Source organism: Peromyscus californicus, unplaced genomic scaffold (genome assembly GCF_007827085.1).
Source record: "Peromyscus californicus insignis strain IS unplaced genomic scaffold, ASM782708v3 Scaffold_5__1_contigs__length_169319896, whole genome shotgun sequence".
In the NCBI taxonomy this organism is placed as follows: Eukaryota; Metazoa; Chordata; class Mammalia; order Rodentia; family Cricetidae; genus Peromyscus; species Peromyscus californicus.
This window is the reverse complement of record NW_026294573.1, coordinates 139384999-139408164: the sequence shown is the minus strand read 5'-3', so window position 1 is coordinate 139408164 and position 23166 is coordinate 139384999. Positions and strand designations below refer to the sequence as shown.

General features: G+C 39.4%; 1 protein-coding gene across 3 annotated transcripts in view; it reads right to left on the bottom strand.

Moving 5' to 3' along the window:
* Positions 1-1443: 1443 nt before the first annotated feature.
* Positions 1444-23166, bottom strand: part of Tgs1 (trimethylguanosine synthase 1) — a 53365-nt gene continuing 31642 nt past the window's right edge. For 2 of the 3 annotated variants that reach the window (XM_052718860.1, XM_052718861.1), the window contains 7 exons: positions 21638-21812; positions 19497-19800; positions 16117-16269; positions 13383-13526; positions 10692-10908; positions 9760-9838; positions 1444-3174 (listed from right to left, as the gene is read on the bottom strand). In XM_052718860.1, the coding sequence (XP_052574820.1) occupies positions 3046-3174; positions 9760-9838; positions 10692-10908; positions 13383-13526; positions 16117-16269; positions 19497-19800; positions 21638-21812 (1201 nt within the window). In that variant the 3' untranslated portion in view covers positions 1444-3045. The remainder of the gene's footprint in view (positions 3175-9759; positions 9839-10691; positions 10909-13382; positions 13527-16116; positions 16270-19496; positions 19801-21637; positions 21813-23166) is intronic. The other variant, XM_052718862.1, reaches the window with a different exon arrangement.

Sequence of the window (23166 nt, the reverse complement as noted above, 5' to 3'; positions counted from 1 at the left end):
GCAGAGGCTATGGAGGATTGCTATTTACTGGCTTGCTCAGCATGCTTTGTTATAGAACCCAGAACCACCTGGCCAGGGATAGCCCCAACCACAATAGGTTGGGCCCTCCCACAACAACCACTAATACCCTATAGGCCTGTCTATAGCCCGATCTTATTAAGGCCATTGAGGCTCCTTCCTCTCCAGTGACTCTGGCTTTTGTCAAGTTGACATAAAACTAAGTCAGCCCACCCAGGGTTACCAAGCTCCTTATCATTTATTTATTGTTTGATGAGGTCTGCTTCCAGGCACTGGTGGTGCTACCTCTCCCTGCTCCTTTAGATGTCAGGCATCCTTGCTTTACATATCTCTCTCAGGGTTGTCTCTCACCTTGAGATGGTGGGAGGTTGGATCCTGATATGCTAGCTGATTTGTCCCATGTTCTCAGGCCCCAGTTTGCTCAGTTTTACACAATAGGTTTCCTCTCAAGATGGCATCTAAAGCCGGGCGGTGGTGGCGCACGCCTTTAATCCCAGCACTCGGGAGGCAGAGGCAGGCGGATCTCTGTGAGTTCGAGGCCAGCCTGGTCTACAGCGCGAGATCCAGGAAAGGCGCAAAGCTACACAGAGAAACCCTGTCTCGAAAAACCAAAAAAAAAAAAAAAAAAAAAAAAAAGATGGCATCTAAGTAAAGCTCTCTGGGCTAGGAAATCTTATTTTATTTTTCTTTCTTTTGGTGAAAGATTTACTTTAAATGAAATTATTTAAAGTATCTCTGCATGTGCCCACAGAGATCAGAAGAAGGCATCAGCTCTCCTGGAGGTGGAGTTACAGGTGGTTGAGCCTCCTGACTTGGGTGCTAGAAAGTGAACTTAGGTCTCTGCAAGAATAGTATTCACTCTTATTCATTGAGCCATCTTTCCAGTCAACTAGGAAACCCCTCTTAATGTTAAGCTATTCTGCAGCTGCAATTGTATCTAACCAGGCTTTCTTAATTTTGGTTCATCGTTCTCATGCTTTTCCACAATTTCTAGCTGCCCCACACTCCTGCTGTGCATTTCTGAAGAGCTTCCTCCATTTCTGTCTGGATACAGTCTATTTTCCTCAACCTGATATTTCTGCTTCAGTGGGTCCCATGGATGCACACTGTAGACTGCAATCTTAATTGGACGTCTTAACAAAATTTCAAGAATATAAACTTCTATATTAAATTATTTCATACTGATTTCACAATGACTAAGTAAAAAGATGAGGGCTGGAAAGTTAAGGGCCCACCCATTTTAGGGGCTCACAATCACTTATAACTCCTATTCCAGGAGATATGACACCTTCTTTTGGCTCCTGGGGGCACCTGTACAAGTGGCATACATTCACAAATTTGACCTCATGCATGCACTCATACACAAAAGCCTTTAAAAAGAAATTCTAGTTAAAGCAAAGATATGAAAACAAAATTTGAGATAAATAAGCCTAAAAGCAAGTTCAACTTTATTGAAGCACTCTGGCTGTATTTATCAAGACTGAATTGTACACAAGATCTATGGTCTAACTGCTAGAAACTTACCAACTGAAATACTTGTTCAAAAGCAAATATTGTAAGGAAAGACTGTACATAATAGTCGGTAATAGTAAAACCATGAAAACTGCTTGAGTGCCTCTCGCTAGGGAAGTAGTTTATATACACAGACGGTGGAATACAAGACAGTCATGTAAAACACGAGGTAGATTGACATGTATGGACTGAAATGGAATGGCCTTCAAGATAAACTGATAAGCCAGGTGTGGAGGCAGGAGGGTCAGGAGCTCAAAGTCATCCTCAGCTATACAACAAGTTTGAGGCTGGTCTGGGTCACACAAAGTATCTGTAAAAACAAACCACACCAAAATAGAAAAATAAAAACATTGATTGATTAAATAAAAGCATCTTGGGCTGGAGAGATGCCTCAGTATCGACGATCAAAAGAGTCATGTGAATTTCTTAGTACCCACACTAGGCAGCTCACAACCACCTGTAACTCCAGCTCCAAGAGATCCAATACCCTTCCCTGGACTCCGGGAACCTGCATACACATGGGCATGGGGGTGAGTGTGCACACACACATTCACACTCTCTCTCACACTCTAAAAAAGGCATCTATTTAATAAAATATACATTAAGTATCCAAAAAGGGAAGGCACTGAATGAACAGTGTATCAAAGGAAAAAGTGTATCTGTATACACTGGTATACTGCAATTCAATCTTTCCTTCAGAAGAATTAACATGGGGACCAGCAGGATGGTTCAGTAGGTAAAGGCTCTTGCCATATATTTAGCCTGATGACCTGAACCTGATTCCCAGGAACCCACACAGTAGAAGTAGAGAACAGATCTCTGAAAGTTGTCCTCTGACCTCTACGCATGCACACAAAATACAAATGTAATAAAAAAGTAAAATACAAAACATTGTTAACTGTGATTATTTTTAGACAGTTGAGTAAAAAATAGGTAAGGTAGTGGGAACTATCTTTAGACAGCTGAATAAAAATTAGGTAAGGTAGTGGGAGAGTTTTACTTTTCTTGTTATAGCATTAAATTAGTAGCATTATTTCACTAAGGGTTAAACGTGTAGGCAGAACTGCTTTGTTTTTCTTTGCATATAAAAAAATTATGCAATTATTTACACACACACAAAGATGTTAAACTAAAACATAAAGAATAGGAACATACATATATACACAGATGCACTTAATTTAAGCACAGGGTCACGCCTAGACTAATTTTTTGAGGCAAGGTCTCATGTAACTCAGGCTGGCCTTGAATTTATGTAGCACAGGATAGTCTTGAACCTCTGAAGTGCTGGGATTATAATAGGTACCTGCCACCACCTGACCCTGATGCTTACTGTTTTAAAGTACAGAACACAGTTCAGTTAATAGTACCCTAAGATCTCAAACCACGTCATTAGCATTCATTAAAGCTCACAAAGGTTTCCATATCACATATGCACACAATGTCAAGGAGCCTAGAAGACCTTCCCAAGTGTCTTGCGTTCAAATGCCACTCTCACTCTTCATGATCTTGCTGTCCTCACACTTCCGCTTCAGAGGCTGGTCTTCTGATCAGGTCACCAAAATATGCAGTGATTGTCTTTAATTTGTTGTTAAGAAAGTTCTGTTCTATTTCTACTTGCCCTCCAGGCCCAGCCAAGGATGCCACCTGCCAAGAAGAACACAAAAGTCATGCACACTTGCAGGATTTTTTCTTGAGGCATGGTCTCATTAAAAGGCTCTGGCTAGCCTACCTGCTCTGTAGACCAGAGACTGTCCTCAAACTCAGATATCCTGCTTCTGTCTCCTGATATTAAAGGTATTCACTACCATGCTCAGCACAAACATGGTTTTCAAAACAGTTTTTATTCCCCCAATCTAAACTATCAGTAAGAGAAAGACTGGCTTTTTACATAAGTCCTTCCTACAAAGGAGTATCTCATTCACTACTGCTTGCCAGATTATGTACTAATGCAGTATCTGGTACAGACACACTTGTTTAGACCACCTTGACATGACTCAGATCGCTATGCTATGCTGTTCTAAAGGTGCCATCTCTCCAGTGCCATAAACTAAGGATTCAGACAAAGAAAAAATGGACAAACCCTGCACATGTCATGTCTATTTTAGCATAGACATTTAAGAACCCACTTTCCTAAGAAATTCAATTTTAATTTTTTTCTCTGTAGGTAGAGGCCAGAGGCCAACCTGTCCAACTTGTATGGGTCAGCTCTCTCCTACCATGTAGGGCCCAGGGACTGAACTTAGGTCATTAGGCTTGGTGGCAGGTACCTTTATATGTTGAGCACTATCATCTATTCTAAGAAACCTGTTCTCGCTCATCTTGTCACGTTCACGCTATTCTCTCAGCTGCTCAACACCGTTCACTGGCTTTTGAGTAGAGCCTGCACTTTTCCAATCCTCTCCTCTGGGGATCTTTATCTCTGGTTACCTCCTCCTCTGTCCATAGTTTTTTTTGTGTTTTTTTAAAACATATTTATGTGTGTGTCTGTATTACTGATTTTGAGGTCTACTAGAACACAGCTACTGACTCAAGTAGATGAAAGCATGCCCTCTTCCAGAGTTAATATCAAGGATGTCAATCAAACAACTGGACAATAGAAATTAGCTGCTATGGAGTCTTGTGCTCTGAGAACACTTGTACTGGTCTTTGTAACATTTCAAATGAGCAAATTAAGAACTCTAAGTTTTTTCTTTCTTTCTTTCTTTCTTTTTTTTTTTTTTTTTGAGAAAGGGTTCTCTGTGTAACAGTCCTGGCTGGCCTGGAACTTGCTTTGTAGACCAGGCTAGTCTTGAACTCACTGAGATCTGTCTGCCTCTGCCTCCCAAGTGCTGGGATTAAAGGCGTGTGCGACCACTGCCTGGCTCTTTTTTTTTTTTTTTTTTTTTAAACCTGGCTGTCCTGGAACTCACTCTGTTGACCAGGCTGGCTTCGAACTCAAAGATCCACTGCCTCTGCCTCCTGAGTGCTGGGATTAAAGGCGTCTGTTTTTATACAGATAAGGTTTCCATCTAGCATCCCCTTCTCCATCATTTAAAGAGATTTATTAACTGAGAAATCTCTACCTTCTAACTAACATACAATCTTATTCATCAATCAGGATATAAGATTGGTAAAATTGAGGAAATGGGGAATGCAGAGGACAGGCCCAGCCAGTTAGAACAGGAGTCATGTGGTAGAGAAAGAAGCTCAAGTTCTGGGGGCAGGCAAACTACGCCCTGTTAATTGCCACTGGCAAAACTCAAGTTGTCTATTTTGTGAAGAAAGGTTCTCAGTCTCATCTGGATTCACAAGCTGACAGAACCTGATCTCACACCACAGATACAGGGTGGAAGGTGAGAATGCCTGTGCATTACTGGTGAGCATAAAATGTAAAATTATTATTTCACTTCCCTGTTGGACGACAACTCAGATACAAAAACAGATAAAGAAACAGACTATTCTATGAGATACATCACTCTCCACACCCACCTCTGCTCCTGCAGACAGAATTTGGGGCTCTACATATGATAGGCAAACACTACCACTGAGCTGTAGCTCCGATCTGTATGGAATGTTCTTAAACATTGTCTCAAAAAAACCCAATCCCAAACTCAAACCAAACTAACCATCCATACAAACAAACAAACAAGCCAAGGAGGGTTGAGTTGTACTAGAGGAGGGCCAGGAGTTGCCTGGTAGGTGGTTACAGGTTTATCTTATTTTATTTTTATGTGTATGGGTGTTTTGCCTGAATGTCTATGTACCACATATGTGCAGTGTCTTCAGAGGCCAGAACAGGGTATCAGATCCTCTGGGACTAGAGTTACAGCCAGTCGTGAGCATGTGGGTGCTGGGAATCAATCCCCAGTCCCCTAAAGAGCAGCAAGCGCTCTTAGTTGCTGAGCCATCTCTCCAGCCCCCAACTTTACTTTAACTTGTGTTAAAGTCTAGGGGTGCTATCTAGGGTCACCTTGTTATTATATGAACCAGCATGAACACGATCCAAGTGCTTAAACTGAAAAGTGTAAATGCTCTGACATGTTTTGTGTAGTTTTGAAAACAAACAAGGACAAGGAGCTACTATGCCACATGGGCTGTGAGGCCTGCTCACATTGTTCTCATACCTGGTGAGAAACAGAAAGTCCATGCACGAGGATTTCATATAAAAGTGGAACCTGAAACTGCAGCATGCAGCTACTCTTGATGACTAAGATGTTCTGAGGTCTCCATCTCTACTACATAGGCTTACTCTTTAAAAGATTTTTCCATGTTTGCAAAGTATGGTGAATCTAAAGCTAGTGCTGCCTGAAATTCTAGACTGTTAAGGGAAAGAAAGGAAGGAAATAGTATGGAATAGGAACCAAGCAGCAAGACACATTTCAAACTGTGGTCTCTTTAAATAAACCCAAGCCTTTGGGTTTCAAAAAGACGTTTTTAATGAACCAGTTCTGGTTTTACAGTGAGAGTATGGATAGCAAAGGACACATGTTCTAGAACAACTCCAAAAGAAAAAGGGAATGAGAGGCCAAGGAAATGGGAAACCCAAAAAATATTTCACCGGCTACAAACCAATGGGCATCATCCCCTACATGCACACAAGACAGGTTCTATTCACATTGACTCCACACTCAGTTTAGCAGAATGAGTAGAATGTAGCATAACCTCTCTGAACTAGAAATTAAATGTCTACTACAGATACATTTATAGGAAAAATGCAGCCAGAATTTCAAACAGACTTACAATCAACTCCTTATACTCTTCCAACCTTGCATAACTATTTCCTTTCATTTTAAAAACCTCACACATGGACACATTTTTTTTTTTGTTGTTGTTTGTTTAAAAAAACGTAGAATTCCCCCTGAAGCTCATTTCATACCAAGCAGTTTCCTTTATCATTTTCTAGTGTCAATACTCCCTCTAGAGGCAGAAAACACAAAGAACCAAGTCTAATACTGTGTGCTGTGGGTGTTGTCTACAGGTGCACTCTCAGACACATAAGATGTGAGTGCAGGGGAAAATGTGAAGGCCAGAGGTTTACACCAGGTGTCTGCCTTTCCTTGGCTACTTTTCATCTATTTTTCTTTACCACATGAACTATCTCCTTAATTCCTACAAGTCTAATTCTGACAGGTTTTGAGGACAAAAGCAAAAGTAAAAAGCAAGCTAATTTTTCTTTGTGTTAAAAGAAATTTAATCACCCAAACTTTCATAATAAAAAGTGGCTTTCCAGCTTGGCATGGTGGCACACACCTTTAATCCGAGCACTTGGATAGCATAAGCAGGAGGATCTGAGTTCGAGGCCAATCTGTGTTGCGGTCCAGAGGTTTCCTAGTTAGATCTGAGCTTGCTTTACACAGCAGGGCTGCATTAGGGGATGTCTTAATCACATACATGGTCACAGGTGTTTGGGATGTCTGCACTTGGCTGTGCTGGGGGGGGGGTGTCTTTTGTTTCACCCCTTGGCATTCCTTTAAAATTCCTTTGGTAGAGACAGTCAGGGCCTGATGGATTAGGATCCAGGACCTCCCGAGGCTATCCTGTGTTTTCTGTCTCTCTCTCTCTAGCTATATTTCTATCTAATATTTCATGCTGTTCCTGCTCAAGGGTACCCTGGGGAAAAGTGGGGGTAGGATGGTCCCCCACAAGCCTGTTCTATACAGCAAGTTCCAGAATACTTAGGGCTGTTACACAGAAAAAACCTGTCTCAAAAAAACCAAGGGGAAAAAAAAAAGTGGCTTTCCTATTGCTACTCAAACACCCAAATGAGTTTGTCTGTAAGTACTATTAAGGACCATGGCTTAGCTTGTGAAGATCATGTAGCTGCTTAGGAGATAGTTTTGGAGCATTGTGGCAGCCTAAGTCTAGAAAGCAGTTACGTAAGGTTCAACATGAAGGCTGACCTAAGAAACTCACGAACCCAAAGAATAGGAGTACCTTGAGAGGCTTAATGTTTGGTCAAAAAGATAAAAAATGGATGACAGAAGGCAAGACAGAAATTCATTTCCCTCTAACTCAGTATAAACACTCAGCTTTTTATTTACCCTTTTTAAAACCCAGAGAATATCAACTGTGGAGCACATTATAATTACTTGGAGAGCTAAAAACAATTTATGTTTGGGCCTCATCCCAGAAAATAGAGAATCTTTCTTAGTGGATCAGGGTTATCAGTGGTTGGAGAAATTCAGTCAGCTCAAGCTACGAGACTCTTCGAGAAGACACAGAAACCCATACATGAGTTGAGCGTGATATAGACTGAGGTGATCTAGATGGAAAAAGTAAAGTCTAAAACACTAAAACTATACTGAAGGTCAACATGAGTAACAGGCACTCTGGCAACAGAACAAGAGATGGTGAGGAGGTGAATCTCTGTGAGTTTGAGGCCAGCCTGGTCTATAGAGCTAGTTCTAAGACAGCCAAAGCTACACAGAGAAACCCCGTCTTGAAAAACAAAAAACACAAAAACAAAAACCCCAAAACAAAGGAGATTGCAAGGACAGTTAAAATTGCTTCTGGTCAAGTTAAAGGTGGTCATTTCCTTCTTTCCCTTCCTACTCACAGAGACTTTTCTGTCTTAGCTGAAGTGCTGGCATTATGAGCCACTACACCTTAGTAAGGTCTTATCTCTTTAGCTTGATCACTGTTTTCCAAACTATATAAAAAAGCTCCTGTTCTCAAGGTGGGTTCAGTAAGGTGGGCCTTGGAGAGTTGCCATGCAAGCATCTGTAATATGCATCATCCATCATCCTATCAACTCATCTGCATCTCTGGGCTCCTCAGGAGCTGTGGTGGTAGAGGACAAGCCAGGGACTTCTTATAAGCAGGTTCTCTGGCAAGGAAATGACCTTGTTGCTGGTAGCAATGGCCATACCACAGGTGCAGCAGATGGCAACTGAAGCTCAGGTGTCAGACTACTAGGAGGTAAATCTCTGACGGGTCAATCTCATTTTAAGGCAAGGCCATGAAACTACAGATTGCAGAATGTATTTTGCTTCTTCTGTTGTGTCCCTGCATGCTTGCTGCTATTATGTCTATGGTGTGGGGAGTCTCCCACTGCCTGTATTGTAATGTGTTCATCTCATGAATATAGTCCATCTACTGGGCACATTTATATCTGTGGATTGTCAGGAAAATGATTTCTTAAGCTGTAAAATTTTGATGATTAGAAATAATACTAGGATTTTTATACGTAGGCCTATTGTTCCACGAGGACTGTGAGATACTTAAGACCTGTTTTATATCATAGCTCAGGCTCACACTGGAAAATAGTTGTAGCCTCACAGCTCTAAGACAACTGTATACCATGAGCTGATTTAATGCTTCAAAGTAACTTTAGATTAAGATCAGGTGCCTTGCTAAAGTTTTTTAGATAAACATTCCCTGTTTTAGTTCTATCTGGCTAGGTCAGAAATACAAAAAGCCCAATTATTGCTAGTAGGCAAATGATTAAGTTGTTCCACCCATTCCTGACCTTGATTTGTGAAAATGTATTCTGACTAGTGAAGGCTACAGAAAATAACTTGATTCTGTAGCCCCTAATGAGGGCTGCAGATGTTTTTAGATAATTAGAAGTCACATACAGGACAGAAAAATGTATTTCAAGATTTAAAATGCTTTTAATGTCACGGTGTCATGTAAAGTACAAGTGGGCTTATATTAGGAGATTTAAGGTACACCTGAGTTCTAACCAAAGCATTTACAATACAAAGTCTGAGAAAGCTGGGCATTTCTGTTAATTTAAAATGTTCATTACACTCAGAAATATAGAATGCAATACATAATTTCCTTATTTTTTCTTAGACTTCAGTAGTTTAGTTTTATAACAATGATTGGCTCTTTCTTTGAAGTTGCAGCTGTGAGATTACAGCCCATCAATTAGGAAGCTAAGATTTATTGCATGTGAATTGTCAGGATGACTCTGTTTCTTATCAAATGAAATGAAACCTTCAAATGTAACTTTTATATTGCCTGAAGGATTTCTGTTGGGTATATTTAGCTGTGTAGAACAAAGAGAGATTCAACATGAGAGGATAAAGAAAGTAACCTTCAAAATGCATGTGAATTTTTTCCCTCTTCCCTAAAAATCCCTCAGATATAAAAAAGTCTTAGCTTCGAGATGCCATGGATTCTTTGCAAGCCCTGTATGCAGCCTTGGAGCTGGTCCCCTAAGAGTGCAATACCCGGAATCCTTTTCTGCCTGTTCTTTCTAACAGGTAAGCAGAGGCACACAGAATTTTCTGAGCAATGGCTTACCTGGTCAACATCAGCATTTCTTGGAAGAAAATAAACAATATTATTAGTGATCTTCTGGGAAAGCCTGAAAATTTCAAAGGTGAAGAACAGTTAAGGAAAAAAAGGGTAATTTCTGAGCAGAAAGAGATGCTCATTACTTGGCACAAATCAAGTGCATTTTGTTAAGTAACAAAAAGGCACAGACTTAAATCCAGAGAATGAAACAAGATTTTAGAATCCAGCAACAACAGCACCCTGATAGGTTAGAAGATTTGGCTGCTTTAGTATAAGGCAGTGTGAGTCGAAGACCACTACCAGCAGATCTGAGGTTTTGAAGAAACTTTCAATTTGTAATACTAATTCCAATTTCAAACAGTAAATATATCTCTTTATCCTCAAGGAAGAAGGTTGAGCACAGACCCAGACTGTGGGCAGTTCAGCGGTGCAGTTTTTGCATCATGAATCAGCTGCATGTCAATCCATCTTCCTAAAACCCTAGCAAACACCACTGTTGTCTCCCTTCCTCAGGAGCTATGGCTGGGCTCCTTTTTTACAATGGCAAATTAAATAGTAAAAGGGAACTATATCTATAGATCAACCAAGTCTTTATTTACATTGAGTGTTTCAAAAGTTTTAATTACAGAAATTACTCTGTGTACCTGAAGACATTTCTTTCACCTTTACATGGGTTCTGGGACTCAAACGTGGGTTGCCACATTTGTGTGGCAAGTGCCTTTACCAGTTGAGCCATCTAGTTGGCTCCGCATGAACTGTTTTCTGTATAAAATACAATGAAATCATCAAATGTGATTAGCTAATACCTATCCCATACACAGATTTCTCACACACACACACACACACCCACACCCCTCTCTTTCCTCTCTAAAAGCATTTATATAGATTACTATATATATATATATATATATATATATATATATACTTCCAAAGGATATCCATCAGGAAACATCATTGTCCTAATGTCGAAGGTCTCTGCAGTAGCATAATCTGGTCCCCCCCAAGGCGGGCTTAGGAACACAACATCAGCCTTCACACAGGGAGCCAAGAGTAGGAAATCTCCACAGATAAACTCTATCTTATCTGCTACCCCATAAACTTCAGCATTATTACGAGCAAGATCAATCTTAACTGGGTCAATATCAATGGCAATCACTAAAAATCAAAAAAGAAAAAGCAAGTTGACATTGAGAGTTCATCAGTCCAGTAATCTGGTTTTCTGAATAACACACACACACACACACACACACACACACACACACACACAAAGATGTAAGAGACATGTAGCTACACATAAATAAAAATTTTAGTTCAAATATATTTAAATTAGAAAGACTCACATAGAGAACAGGTTTCCAAGTTGTCTTGCCCAGCCCATCATCCAAAGCAAGTGGCAGTAGTTGCCATAAAATATGGAGGACTTGGGGGTGGGTGGGTGTTGAGGGCTACGTACAGTTGGAGCAATAAATGCTTACAAATGCTACTTCTTGCATGTAAACCCCAATGCTGGTTTTCAGAAAAGACCAATTTCCTTAAAACGAGTCAATGTTTCTAGTCCCACAGGCTGTCAGGGCAGAGGCTAGGTCATCACAGCCCTAGGAAGACCCAGTATTGACTACTTGCTTCCCTTTTTTCTTAGGGTCTGATAATTTGTAAGAGTGAGTGATAAAGTGACACCAAGAGGTTATAGAGCAGTGGTTCTCATGTACATATCTGATATGCTTGATCTCTGGTATAATATCCTTATGAAAAAGTTGTTCAAACCCCAAAGGAGTCAGTGGCTGAGAACCGCTGCTATAGAGGGAGCTGACAATGAGGACATGGCACTAGCCTTCCTTAATGACCCACACTGTACAACTTTTTTTAAAAAAATCAAATGTGTGTTAAGCTACATAACTTGGCAACAAACTTCAATTAAGAAACCAATTTACAATATGCATGTTTTTCATGATATTTAAAGAAAATTTCCAGACTTGCTTTATCATAGTGCAGATATATTTTTTTAAAGATTTATTTATTTATTATGTACACAGAAGAGGGTGCCAGATCTCATTACAGATGGTTGTGAGCCATCATGTGGGTGCTGGGAATTGAACTCAGGACCTCTGGAAGAACAGTCAGTGCTCTTAACCTCTGAGCTATCTCTCCAGCCCATAGTGCAGATATTTTAACCACCGTCTTATGACAAAATGCTAAAAAGGAATGAGTTTGATAACTTTTGAGGAAAAATATTTTCATGCACACACACACACACACACACACACACACACACACACACACACACACACACACACACATGAGGCTTATATAAAAAATTCCGAAATTCTGAAATATTGCATTAGTGGAAGACAAGAAGATAATTATTATCTGGTAAATGTGAAAACTGCTTCTATCTGGGTTACTGGGAGACCACATGAAGTCAGCAAATGCCACACATGCCTCTAGAACACTAGAGTAACAGAATCAAGGTCACAGCGCATCAGTTCTGGTCTTAAAGTCAATGGGCAAATTTACCTTAGCATTTTCTGACTTCTATACTCTGCTTCCAGAGTAATATTTTGCTTTCCTAATCAACTTTAAAAAGTTCATATAAATTAAAAAGAGATTCTGCTGAAATCCACTAAAATGGAAGCCACAACCTATTGGTGAATATAACATGAAGATAATGTGGGAAAAGTATCTTTGGAGTATGATTTGGCTGCCTTTCATTTCCAAAGCACTGGGATAACAGCAGAGCCATACATCCAGTGCACTATAGGTAGGGCTCGACCAGGACACATCTTCAGTTCCAGGCAGTTAAAAGAAGGGGCTGGGAGAGGGGGGTCTTTCTGTAGCTCATTCCAATCTCTAACCTGCAACCCTCCTTCCTGTCTCCCAAGTGCTCATATGCATCACCATATTCCATGAGAACATTCCATTAATTTTTAAGAGCATTTATCTACTTATTTATTTATGTGTGTGGTGGCAAAAGCCCTTACCCACTGAGTTACCTCACTGCCAAACAGTCCACTTTTTAAAGCCTTTGTTTCCTGACAAAAAGCACACTACACATCTGACAGTAATTAGCAGACAATACAGTAGTGGAGATTTTCTCCCTCCTGGTTCCATGGTCAAACAATCAGGAGGATGACATACTATTTAAAGAATTTTTGGAGCTTTGGGATTTTACAGTTGAAAAGTATCACAAGACTAAGTGATAAATTCAAATGTGTCCTTCAAAGTTGAATGTCAAAAATCATAAAGCTACTGAGTCACAGAGAAAGCTTGGTCCCCATCCATTGATTCTGAAGAACTATTACTTATAGACTGCTAGAATCTTGGCTCCAGAGATTCATAAGTAATTCCACAAAATCCTGTGCAATTATTTATCTTTTTTATGTCTTAATTTATCTGTGAAATCAAGATAGCAAAAAACATAATTTATGACTGCTGACTAAATACACACATATTAAGTGCTTACTAAACATTATGTAAGATGAATAATAAACACATAAACTATTGCTTTAATCAATATCTGGTATGAAATTATCAATTATATGTTAATCTCATCAAAGAAATGAACAAAAGTAAAAATATTTACTGTATAAATTGGAAATCAAACAGTTCTCTGCCACGGATGACTAATTTACCTCTTTTCCCTGTTAAGGCAAACTGAATGGTATTTCCTCCAACTCCACAGAAAGCATCTACTACAATGTCACATTTGAAGGACTGACTGACACGGCCAGCAATATGCTCAGCAATCTTCTCAGGAGTAACTGAAAACCAGCCCTCTGTAAAGGAGAATATTTGTGTAAAATGTTCAATTCCAAGAATCCAAGTATGAAGAAGAAAACATTGCTCAAGTTTAAAAACCTTTTTGGATCTGAAGAGACTGCTCAGTGGTTAGGAGGAGCTCGGTTAAAAGCTTTTACCACTCTTGTAAGGGGTCTGTTAGCTTCATGTCTACACTGGGTGGGTCACAACAACCCCTAGCTTCAGTTCTGTGGATCTGAGCCCTCTTCCCTCTCCACACAGATATTCACAAAAATGCTTAGTTACCTAGTTTTAGAGAAAGGTTCTACAAAGTTGCTAATTCCTGACTAATTGGTAAGACATCCATATTTCTCTAGAATATATATTACAACTTTTCTGTTTGAGGCACTACCTACTGCTTACCAGCTATGGGAAACAGCAAATTCTAATTAGTGAGTTTCTCAATGATTTTATTCACAATGGAGAGGTAATGATGGATTCCTACTGACATTTTGGGAACATTTACATGTTTTCAAAATATTTATTATTATTTTATGAGTACTTTGCCTTCATGTATGTCTGTGCATGGTGTGCATGACAATATATGTTTTTAAGTGTCAGAAAAAGCAAAGAAGGGTAGCCAATGACCAGGAGGCTGTATTAGCATAACAGGAATAGCAGAATCCTTGCCATCTTCAGAAATGAAGCCATACTTAGCTGGAGGAAAGAAAATACATGCTTTCCTTTCTATCAGAAGAGCTTGCTTTTCTCAGAAAGAGATTTAAGGTTTTCCTGTTCCCACTACTTCAAAACTTTAAATGGCTCTTCATTACTTAAAGAATTCTAAACTCCTTTAAACAGTTTATATGTCTTTTTCCCCTAGTAAAATTCCTATATACTTTCTCTACACACACACACACTATATATATATAATTTTTATTTTGCAATATAATTCAGTTCTACATATCAGCCACGGATTCCCTTGTTCTCCCCCCTCCCGCCCCCCCTCACCTTCCCCCCCCCATTCCCATCTCCTCCAGGGCAAAGCCTCCCCCGCGGACTGAGATCAACCTGGTAGACTCAGTCCAGGTAGGTCCAGTCCCCTCCTCCCAGGCCGAGCCAAGCGATCCTGCATAGGCCCCAGGTTTCAAACAGCCGACTCATGCAATGAGCACAGGACCCGGTCCCACTGTATGGATGCCTCCCAAACAGATCAAGCCAATCAACTGTCTCACCCATTCAGAGGGCCTGATCCAGTTGGTGACCCCTCAGCCATTGGTTCATAGTTCATGTGTTTCCATTCGTTTGGCTATTTGTCCCTGTGCTTTATCCAGCCTTGGTCTCAACAATTCTCGCTCATATAAACCCTCCTCTTTCTCACTAATTGGACTCCCAGAGATCCACCCGGGGCCTAGCCATGGATCTCTGCATCCAGATCCCTCAGTAGTTGGATGGGGTTTCTAGCACAACAATTAGGGTGTTTGGCCATCCTATCACCAGAGTAGGTCAGTTCGGGCTGTCTCTCGACCATTGCCAGCAGTCTGTTGTGGGGGTATCTTTGTGGATTTCTGTGGGCCTCTCTAGCACTTTGCTTCTTCCTATTCTCATGTGGTCTTCATTTACCATGGTCTCCTATTCCTTGTTTTCCCTCTCTGTTGTTGATCCAGCTGGGATCTTCCGCTCCCCCAAGGTCTCTTTCCCTCGGCCCTCGCCCTTCACTACCCCCACTCATGTCCAGGCTGTTCATGTAGATCTCTTCCATTTCTCTGTCATTGGGCGATCCCCGTACACACACTATTTTACAAATTATATAGGGGCATAGAATCACCTATATTCCATAATAGACCTCTTGATTTTGATTGTTAACAAAGAGAGATATTCAGTTAGTTTCAATATGAAAATGAGTGTCAGTCTGTGAGACTAAGTTAAGTCTCTTAAGATCAAAGAAGGAAAATTCAATGAAGAATTAAAGTTTTCAGCACTAATTAACTAAATTGTAACTTTCTGCATTAGGTATATCTTCATCAGATATTCTTTTTAATAATTTATATACTTTTGCTACTTTGCATAAGATGCTATAAACATGGATTAAACTTGAAAATAAAACACAGATAGATGTATATATGTAATTGAGTGATACTACAAACAGAACTGACCATCATTCCTTGAAAGATGTTAAAGTTGTGCTGGAGGAGTGCCTCAGTGGTAGAGTACCTGCCTGGCTCAGGTGAAGCCCTGAGCATCAGAGTCTGAGGACTGACAAGTTAAAGGAAGCTAAGGAAACATGAAAACTAAATGCACAACATGTTCCTTTATGACAATAAATGGGTTATAAAGATAACTTACTATCTTTGTTTTATTTTCTTGTGGTACTACGGGCTGATCCCAAGGCCTTGACTACTATTACAGAAAAACATCCTTGTTCTTAGAAAATGCATACTAAATATCGGGGAGTGGCATGATATATGCAACTGGATCAGAAAAAGACAACATACACAGAATGAAAATTATAAATGCTGGAAATAGCTGAATTTAGGTAAAAAGGATATTAAAATTTTGTTTTACAACTTTTTTATAATTTTAAGTGGCTTCTAAATAAAGCTAAAAACACACATATATTTTATTTACCTTTGTCCAACTTGATCCCATCATCAAAACGAGAGAAGAGCCTATACCTCTGGGCCCAGTACTTTGCCAGCTCTGGGACAGAGGCTATTTCAGGTGGCAGACCATTTATTTTTTTGTTCTTGTTTTTTTTCTTCTTTTTCTTCTTCAATTCAACTAAAATAAGATGCAGACAATACAGATCTGACCTTGAGAATGGAACAAAGCCACATCAAGCAAGAAGCACAGCCACGTCAAATTATCACAATTTTGGACTGTACTAGACATCTATGTGGTGATACATCCAGAGACGCACGAGAGCAAGACACATCACTAGCACTTCAGGTCATAGCCAGTTGTCATTTATTGGCTTGAGAATGTGGCTTTCTCAGCTCTAATTCCTTATCCCTACAAAGGAACTAATGGATGAATGCACAGTATTTTACTAACTTCACTTACAGCACTGATGGGAGATGAAGGCTAAACATCTGAGATTCCCCCAAAACCAGAACCCTGAAACACAGCTGGTCCCCACCATGTTATATATAGGATACTCAGCTCATATACAAAAGCACTAACACAGATCTAAAAATTATCGACAGCCACAATACTGCTTTAGCTGGTGAATTACAGAAAATGTAGACTCTTTACTTCTTTTGTTGCTGTTGTCCCAGGGACTTAAACTCAGAACCTTGTGTTAGGCAAACACTAACTGAGCTACATCCCTAATAATTTTTTTTTTTTTAAATTTTTATTTTGAGACCAGGTCTGGGAAATTTAATTTGTCTAGGCTAGTGTTGAACTTTTGCCCTCCTGCTTCAGACTCCTGAGCAGCTGAGGTTGTAGGTATGTGCCAACAAGCTCAGCCCTTTTCACTTTAAGACAAAATCTTTCCAAGGCCCATTAAGTTCTAGCCCTGGCTATATAAATTCTAGAGAACACAAGGTGTCTCAGAAGTATGGTCAGGTTCCAATCGAAAATTATTTAGAAAGACAATTACTAGCTGATGATTAGGCTTCAGTCTGCAGAAGACCAGAAGCAGCAATGTTAGAAGATGGAAAGTGCTGCACAGAATAAAAACCAGAGTACAGCAGTCAACGTGTTTAAGAATCTGGCCATCAGAACACTGCAAGTAGCTGAAGTGTTGGAGGACATTATTGCTTTTCACTACTGCAGCAGGATACTTGAGAGATTAAGAACAAAAACATCAGCTGTTATAACACTGGTAAAGAAAAACCATAAAATGTCTGAAGCCTAAAGTTTAAAAAAGTAGGAGACAGGTAACAGGAGATTTAGGGACATGTGCGCCCATACAAAGGAAAGGAATCAACTAAGCGTGCTGGCTAGTTTCATGTCAACTTGACACAAGCTGGAGTCATCTCAAGAGGACCTCAACTGAGAAACTTCCTGCATAGGATGGGGCTGTGGGTTAAGTCTGTAGATAATTTTCTTAATTACTGATTGATGTGGAAGGACTCAGCCCATGATGGGTTCTGCCACCCCTGGGCTGATGGTTCTGGATGCTATAAGAAAGCAGAGTGAGCAAGCCAGTAAGCAGTACTCCTTCATGGTCTCTGCATCAGTTCTTGCCTCCAGGTTTCTGCCTTGTTGCAGAATATTGTTTTAAGGTATATTACTTTTGTTTATGTTGCATTTGTTTAACTCTGTGAAGGTGTGTTACTGTGCCTGTCTAAACCACCTGATGGTCTAATAAAGAGCTGAACGGCCAATAGTGAGGAGAAAGAAATAAGCAGGGCTGGCAGAGAGGATAAACCAAAGGAGAAATCTGGGAGGAAAAGAAGAAGGAGCTAGAGGAGGAGGAGGATGCAAGGGCCAGCCACCAATCTTTACAACCAGCAATGGAATAAGAAAGACAGATATACACGTGGTGGTATTTTATTTGTGCTCTAACAAACAAAGCTTGGCTGAGGATCAAAGGAAAAAGCCAGCCACTATATTAAACATAGAGGTAGCACACGCCTTTAATCCTAGCACTCGGGAGGCAGAGATTCATCTGGATCTCTGTGAGTTAAAGGCCACACTGGGAACAGAGCCAGGCCTAGTGGCACATGCCTTTAATCCCAGCACTAGTTAACCATAGAGATCTGTACAGACAGACAGGAAGCGATAGAGCTGGGTGGAAAGACGAAGTGAGGTAGCTGGGTGGAGAGAGGAAGTAAGATGACAGGGCACAGAAAGGTATAGAGGCGTGAGTATACAGGAAGTAGCTCTCTCTTGGGCTGAGGATTTCCTATCGGTAAGAACTTGTGGCTGACTTTTTCTATCCCTCTGATCTTTCAGATTTCACCCTGATATCTGGTTCAGGATTTTTTTTTTTTTAATTAATAAGACCATTTAGCAATTCGTGTTACATATACAGAAATAGGAAAAGGTAAAAGCCCAGAGGCAAAAGGTAGATGGGTTAATTTAAGAAAAGCTGACAAAGCCAGGTGGTGGTGGCGCATGCCTTTAATCCCAGCACTTGGAAGGCAGAGCCAGGCAGATCTCTGTGAATTCAAGGACAGCCTGGTCTACAGAATGACATCCAGGACAGGCACCAAAACTACACAGAGAAACACTGTCTAAAAAAACCAAAAAAAAAAAAAAAAAAAAAAAAAAAAAAAAACATTTACAAGTAAGAATACTCCTCCGTGTGTGACTTATTTGAGAGCTGGGTGGCGGGCCCCACAAAAGAGCAAAAACAACAACACTGCCTGGTTTGAGTTCCTGCCTGGGCTTCCCTCAAAGGACTGTGACTCAGGATATGTAAACCAAATAAACCCTTTCCTCCTCTGCTTGTTTTTAGTTATGTTGTTTCATCAAGGCAATAGTAACTATAACTAAAGACACTAAGCTACTATAATTAATAGTAAAAGGAAAGAAGGGCCATAATATAGTTGTTTCAGAAGGACAAATGTGAAGCAATTCAACCATCAAATATTTTCATCTTTGTTTATAAAAAATTTGACCATTAAAAAAATACAAAAGGTCATCCATGAAAATGTTAGTTTTCATATTTATTAGCGCCAACTACTATAAATATATTTTATTAATGTTCCATCAAAAAGCCCCAAATCATTACAAAAAACAATTATCAAGAAGAAAATGTGCGCTTCATCAATTTCAGGAAGAACATGCCACCGTCAGCCAGGGACAGAGTGGCAGCAGAGATCAAGGTCCACACAGGTTAAAAAGTGAGGAACAATCATGATGCAAATCACAGCCATTAGCTCATTCACACTAACATGCCTTCTCTCCACTTAAAAATGTTTAAAATGAATCCGAAGGCATAAATGATACAAAAGTGAGAACAATAATAAGTATAAATAAAACATAAATAAAAACATAAATAAAAAAATGTACTTACCACACCCAGAGGCAAGGGGAAGGGTATTTATCCTTACCTCCCGTTTCTGCTTGGGGAGAGTTAGCTATCTCTTCAGTTACACAACTCTGCTTCTCGGGAGCAGTTGTTCCGGAACCTCCTTGCCTCTTTTCTGCTTCAAGTTCACTGGCTGAAGAGACGGTCTGGCATGTGTCAGGTTCTGGATCTCTGGTCTCCATCAGGTCACCAGCTTTCTCCAAGGGCATGTCTTGCTCCTCAGAGTCACTGCTTGTGCAAGTATCTTGCATTTTGTTGTGACAAGATGACTCCTGTGATGTCTCCTCATCTACTGGTTTATTAACCCATTTTAGGAATTTTTCCACCTAAAATTTTAAGATACCATAATGAACATCAACTAACTGTAAAGAATACAGAATCTTTTCACTTTTTATCATTTGTGACTTGATTAACAAGCCATTGTAAGTATTAGCTCAGAGAAGTACAATGCAAGCTATAAGTAATTCTGGGCTATTTGGAATTCAGGAGAACATCCAATGACCTTATTAAGATTCCTCTAAAAGAAAGAAAGTAACAGGTTAAGAACTCTAAGAATAGAGCTATGCTATGAAATTATCATCACAAATATACCTACTCAGCTACTCACTGATTTGTACATTTTTAAGAGCTTTCTGCAATGGTCAAGCTACAAACCATGTTAAATGTTACACAGTATCAACAGAATGCCAACTTGTTTTAAAACCAGAGGACCAGGAAAAATGGGTGAGGATGAGATGCTCAGCAGTTAAGAGCACATGCCACACTTGCAGAGGACCTGGATTCTGTTCCTAGGACCCACACAGTGGTTCACAAATGTTCCTAACTGCAGTCCCAGGGGATCTGATGCCAGGCATACACGTGATGCGCGCGCGGGCGCGCGCGCACACACACACACACACACACACACACACACACACACACACACACACACACACACAGGCAAAATATTCATACACATAAATAAATCTGAAACAAAAGCAAACAAAAGTCAGAGCTATCTAAGAAAGAATGAGTAAGAACAGCAGAGCTGGTAAGATTAAGTCATAATAAAATAGGTTTATTTGATAAAATGATAAGGCATCCCAAGGTTGGAAGATGTAGTTTTTCCCATTTGCCGTACAGTGAACCTTCTGCATATTAAATCTTTATGATGGTAAGAATGATTAAATTCCAGAGAGTGGTAGACAAACTATAAACAAAACCTCACACACACACTGAGGGAAAGTGCCACCTATCTACAACCAATCAGAGAACTAAGGACACAGCAGCCACTATACACAGCTCTTTCTAGACTCATCTACAGGTGAATGTATGAGAATCATTATTCTCAACATACTATAAAAAGTCTTAAAAGACTGACATGAGGCAGTCTATTTCAGATGTAAGAAAGGGCCATTAAAATATTCATTAAAATATTACCAGCACCGACCAATCTGAAATATAATAACAATAATAACAATAATAATAATAAACAACTACCTATTTGTAGCATGCTCTGCTAAAATGCTCAAGTCAGAAAGTGTAATATACCCCGAGGGTACTACAAAGTCCTTCAGGTGCCTGAGATTGTACTCCCCATCCTTTAAGCAGGCCGGTGTCAACATCAAAGACAAGAAGGCTCTGCTCATCAGAAACATCCCCTCCCCAGGAGAAGGAAAACTTAGCAGATCACATGATGCTCTGGTTTGTTTCCTATTTCTTGATAGCAAAGACCAAGAGGAGTCTTGAAACTTTCAGGTTACAGTGTGAATCAATAAAGTGGGCTTGTATGTCATATTCTTGGGTCAAGCCTATTACGTCAAAGTGTGAACAATCTTTGGATGAGCTCAGATCAGATTCTGGACTACTGGGATCCTACTTTGTGTGAAACAGGTAAGAAACTTCCCCTTGTCCTTGTCTGTACTTCATGGGCAAAACATTTACCTGGTTTACCTTCTTAGATGCTTTAATGGTGTAGTTTCAAATATCCATTTCTTCATATTACCTCAATTTCCTTCCCAACCCCAAATTTAGTTTACATAATATATACCTTCATAAAACTAGTGAAAAATAATTTGAGGTACTCCTCAATCTTCAAGGGTGGAACTTCCCATTTGAACCAACTTCAGGGAGCCAAGTTACAAACCATGATTGCGTCTCAACTGAAGGCAAGCGGGCACGCACCTTACTCCGTACTTTACTCTTCTTGAGAAGGGGTTTTCCCGACTCTTCGGTGAACAGGATGTGCTTGTTCTTCACAGTCATTCGCTTGCGCATATCCAGGTACCGTGACTTGTATTTCACATTCTTCTCTAGATACCTGACCTGTCGACGACTGAAATTTGGAATTCCACCATACCTGGATCAGACCAAAAGAAGTGACTCACATGTTGTTTTAGAAAAAATTTCCCATATAGAAAAAAAAAGAAAAGAAGCACACACACACACAAAAAAACCAAACCAAACCAAACCAAACCAAAACTTAGGAAACCCAAAATAATGATTTTCACCAGTTTTTCCTAGTTATTGCCACGATTTTAATCTTAATAAATTTTGAAAATGAGATCACATACTAACTGCAGAGAGTTTCTGTCTAGTTTTGGTGACAATTTAAAAACAAATGTGAAACACTTAATGATGAAACTAGCAAGGCTGTTTTTCCTGTTTGAGATAGGGTTATATGATGTAGCCCAGGTTTGTCTTGAATGCTGGGATTTTAAGTGTACACTATCACAACTAAAATACATTTCTAATGTAGATTACAAAGTAGAAACTGTGTAGCAGACTGCAATAAACAGGAATAGAAAAAACAAAACAATAATGTATTTCCTTTTTAGGGAAATTTTCCTTAGAGTGATGACAAAGGCCTTGAAATATATTTGAACATATTCCAATTAATGTGAAGAACAGCCACTGAATGCTTTGTCTAGAGCAAATCTGATCAAATCATCCAGTTTTTATGTCTGCCACAAAGTTTTATGTGTCAAGCCCCACAAAATTTCAAGTCATGTTGTCTTCATATATATATATATATATGTTGTTTTTATATATCTAAAATAATATACATAATATGTACATACATATATAAAATAATCTTTATCTTTAAGTAGAATTCTATTTCTAAATAGAAAAGACAAAAGTTAAATCCCAAGCAATAAACAACAAAGAGCTAAACAAGTTTAAATAAAATCAATGCTGACACCAATGTAAACAGCTTTTATATATACTGTTAAACTCTATCCACTTTATTCTCAAGTGACTACACAAACTACTACTGTCTTTAGGTACCTAAGCAGGTGACTATAAGTAATTTACAGGATTTTAATTATAAGCATGTACTTTTAACTAATCTCATGTTAATTTACATATTAATCATGAAGCCACTCTCATTTTCTTTCCCTGAATTTATGATGCACAGGTTATTTACATTTCCTAACATATAGGTAACTAGGACATTAAGTCTGAACCTTTAGAAACATAAAAACTCAAAAAATAGGATAAAATGACTTAAACAGTACATATTGAGGCTGTTTTATTCACTCAGTTCAGTCTTGCTGTCATGAGATGAAATTACATTTATTCTTAGATAATTACCTTCTCATTCATATTTCTCTTTAACACTTGGGCATTTAAACACAGAGAAAACTTAGGTTTCTACACACAAATGTTCATAACAGCATTTGTTCATGTGTAATAGCATAATGCCTTCAACA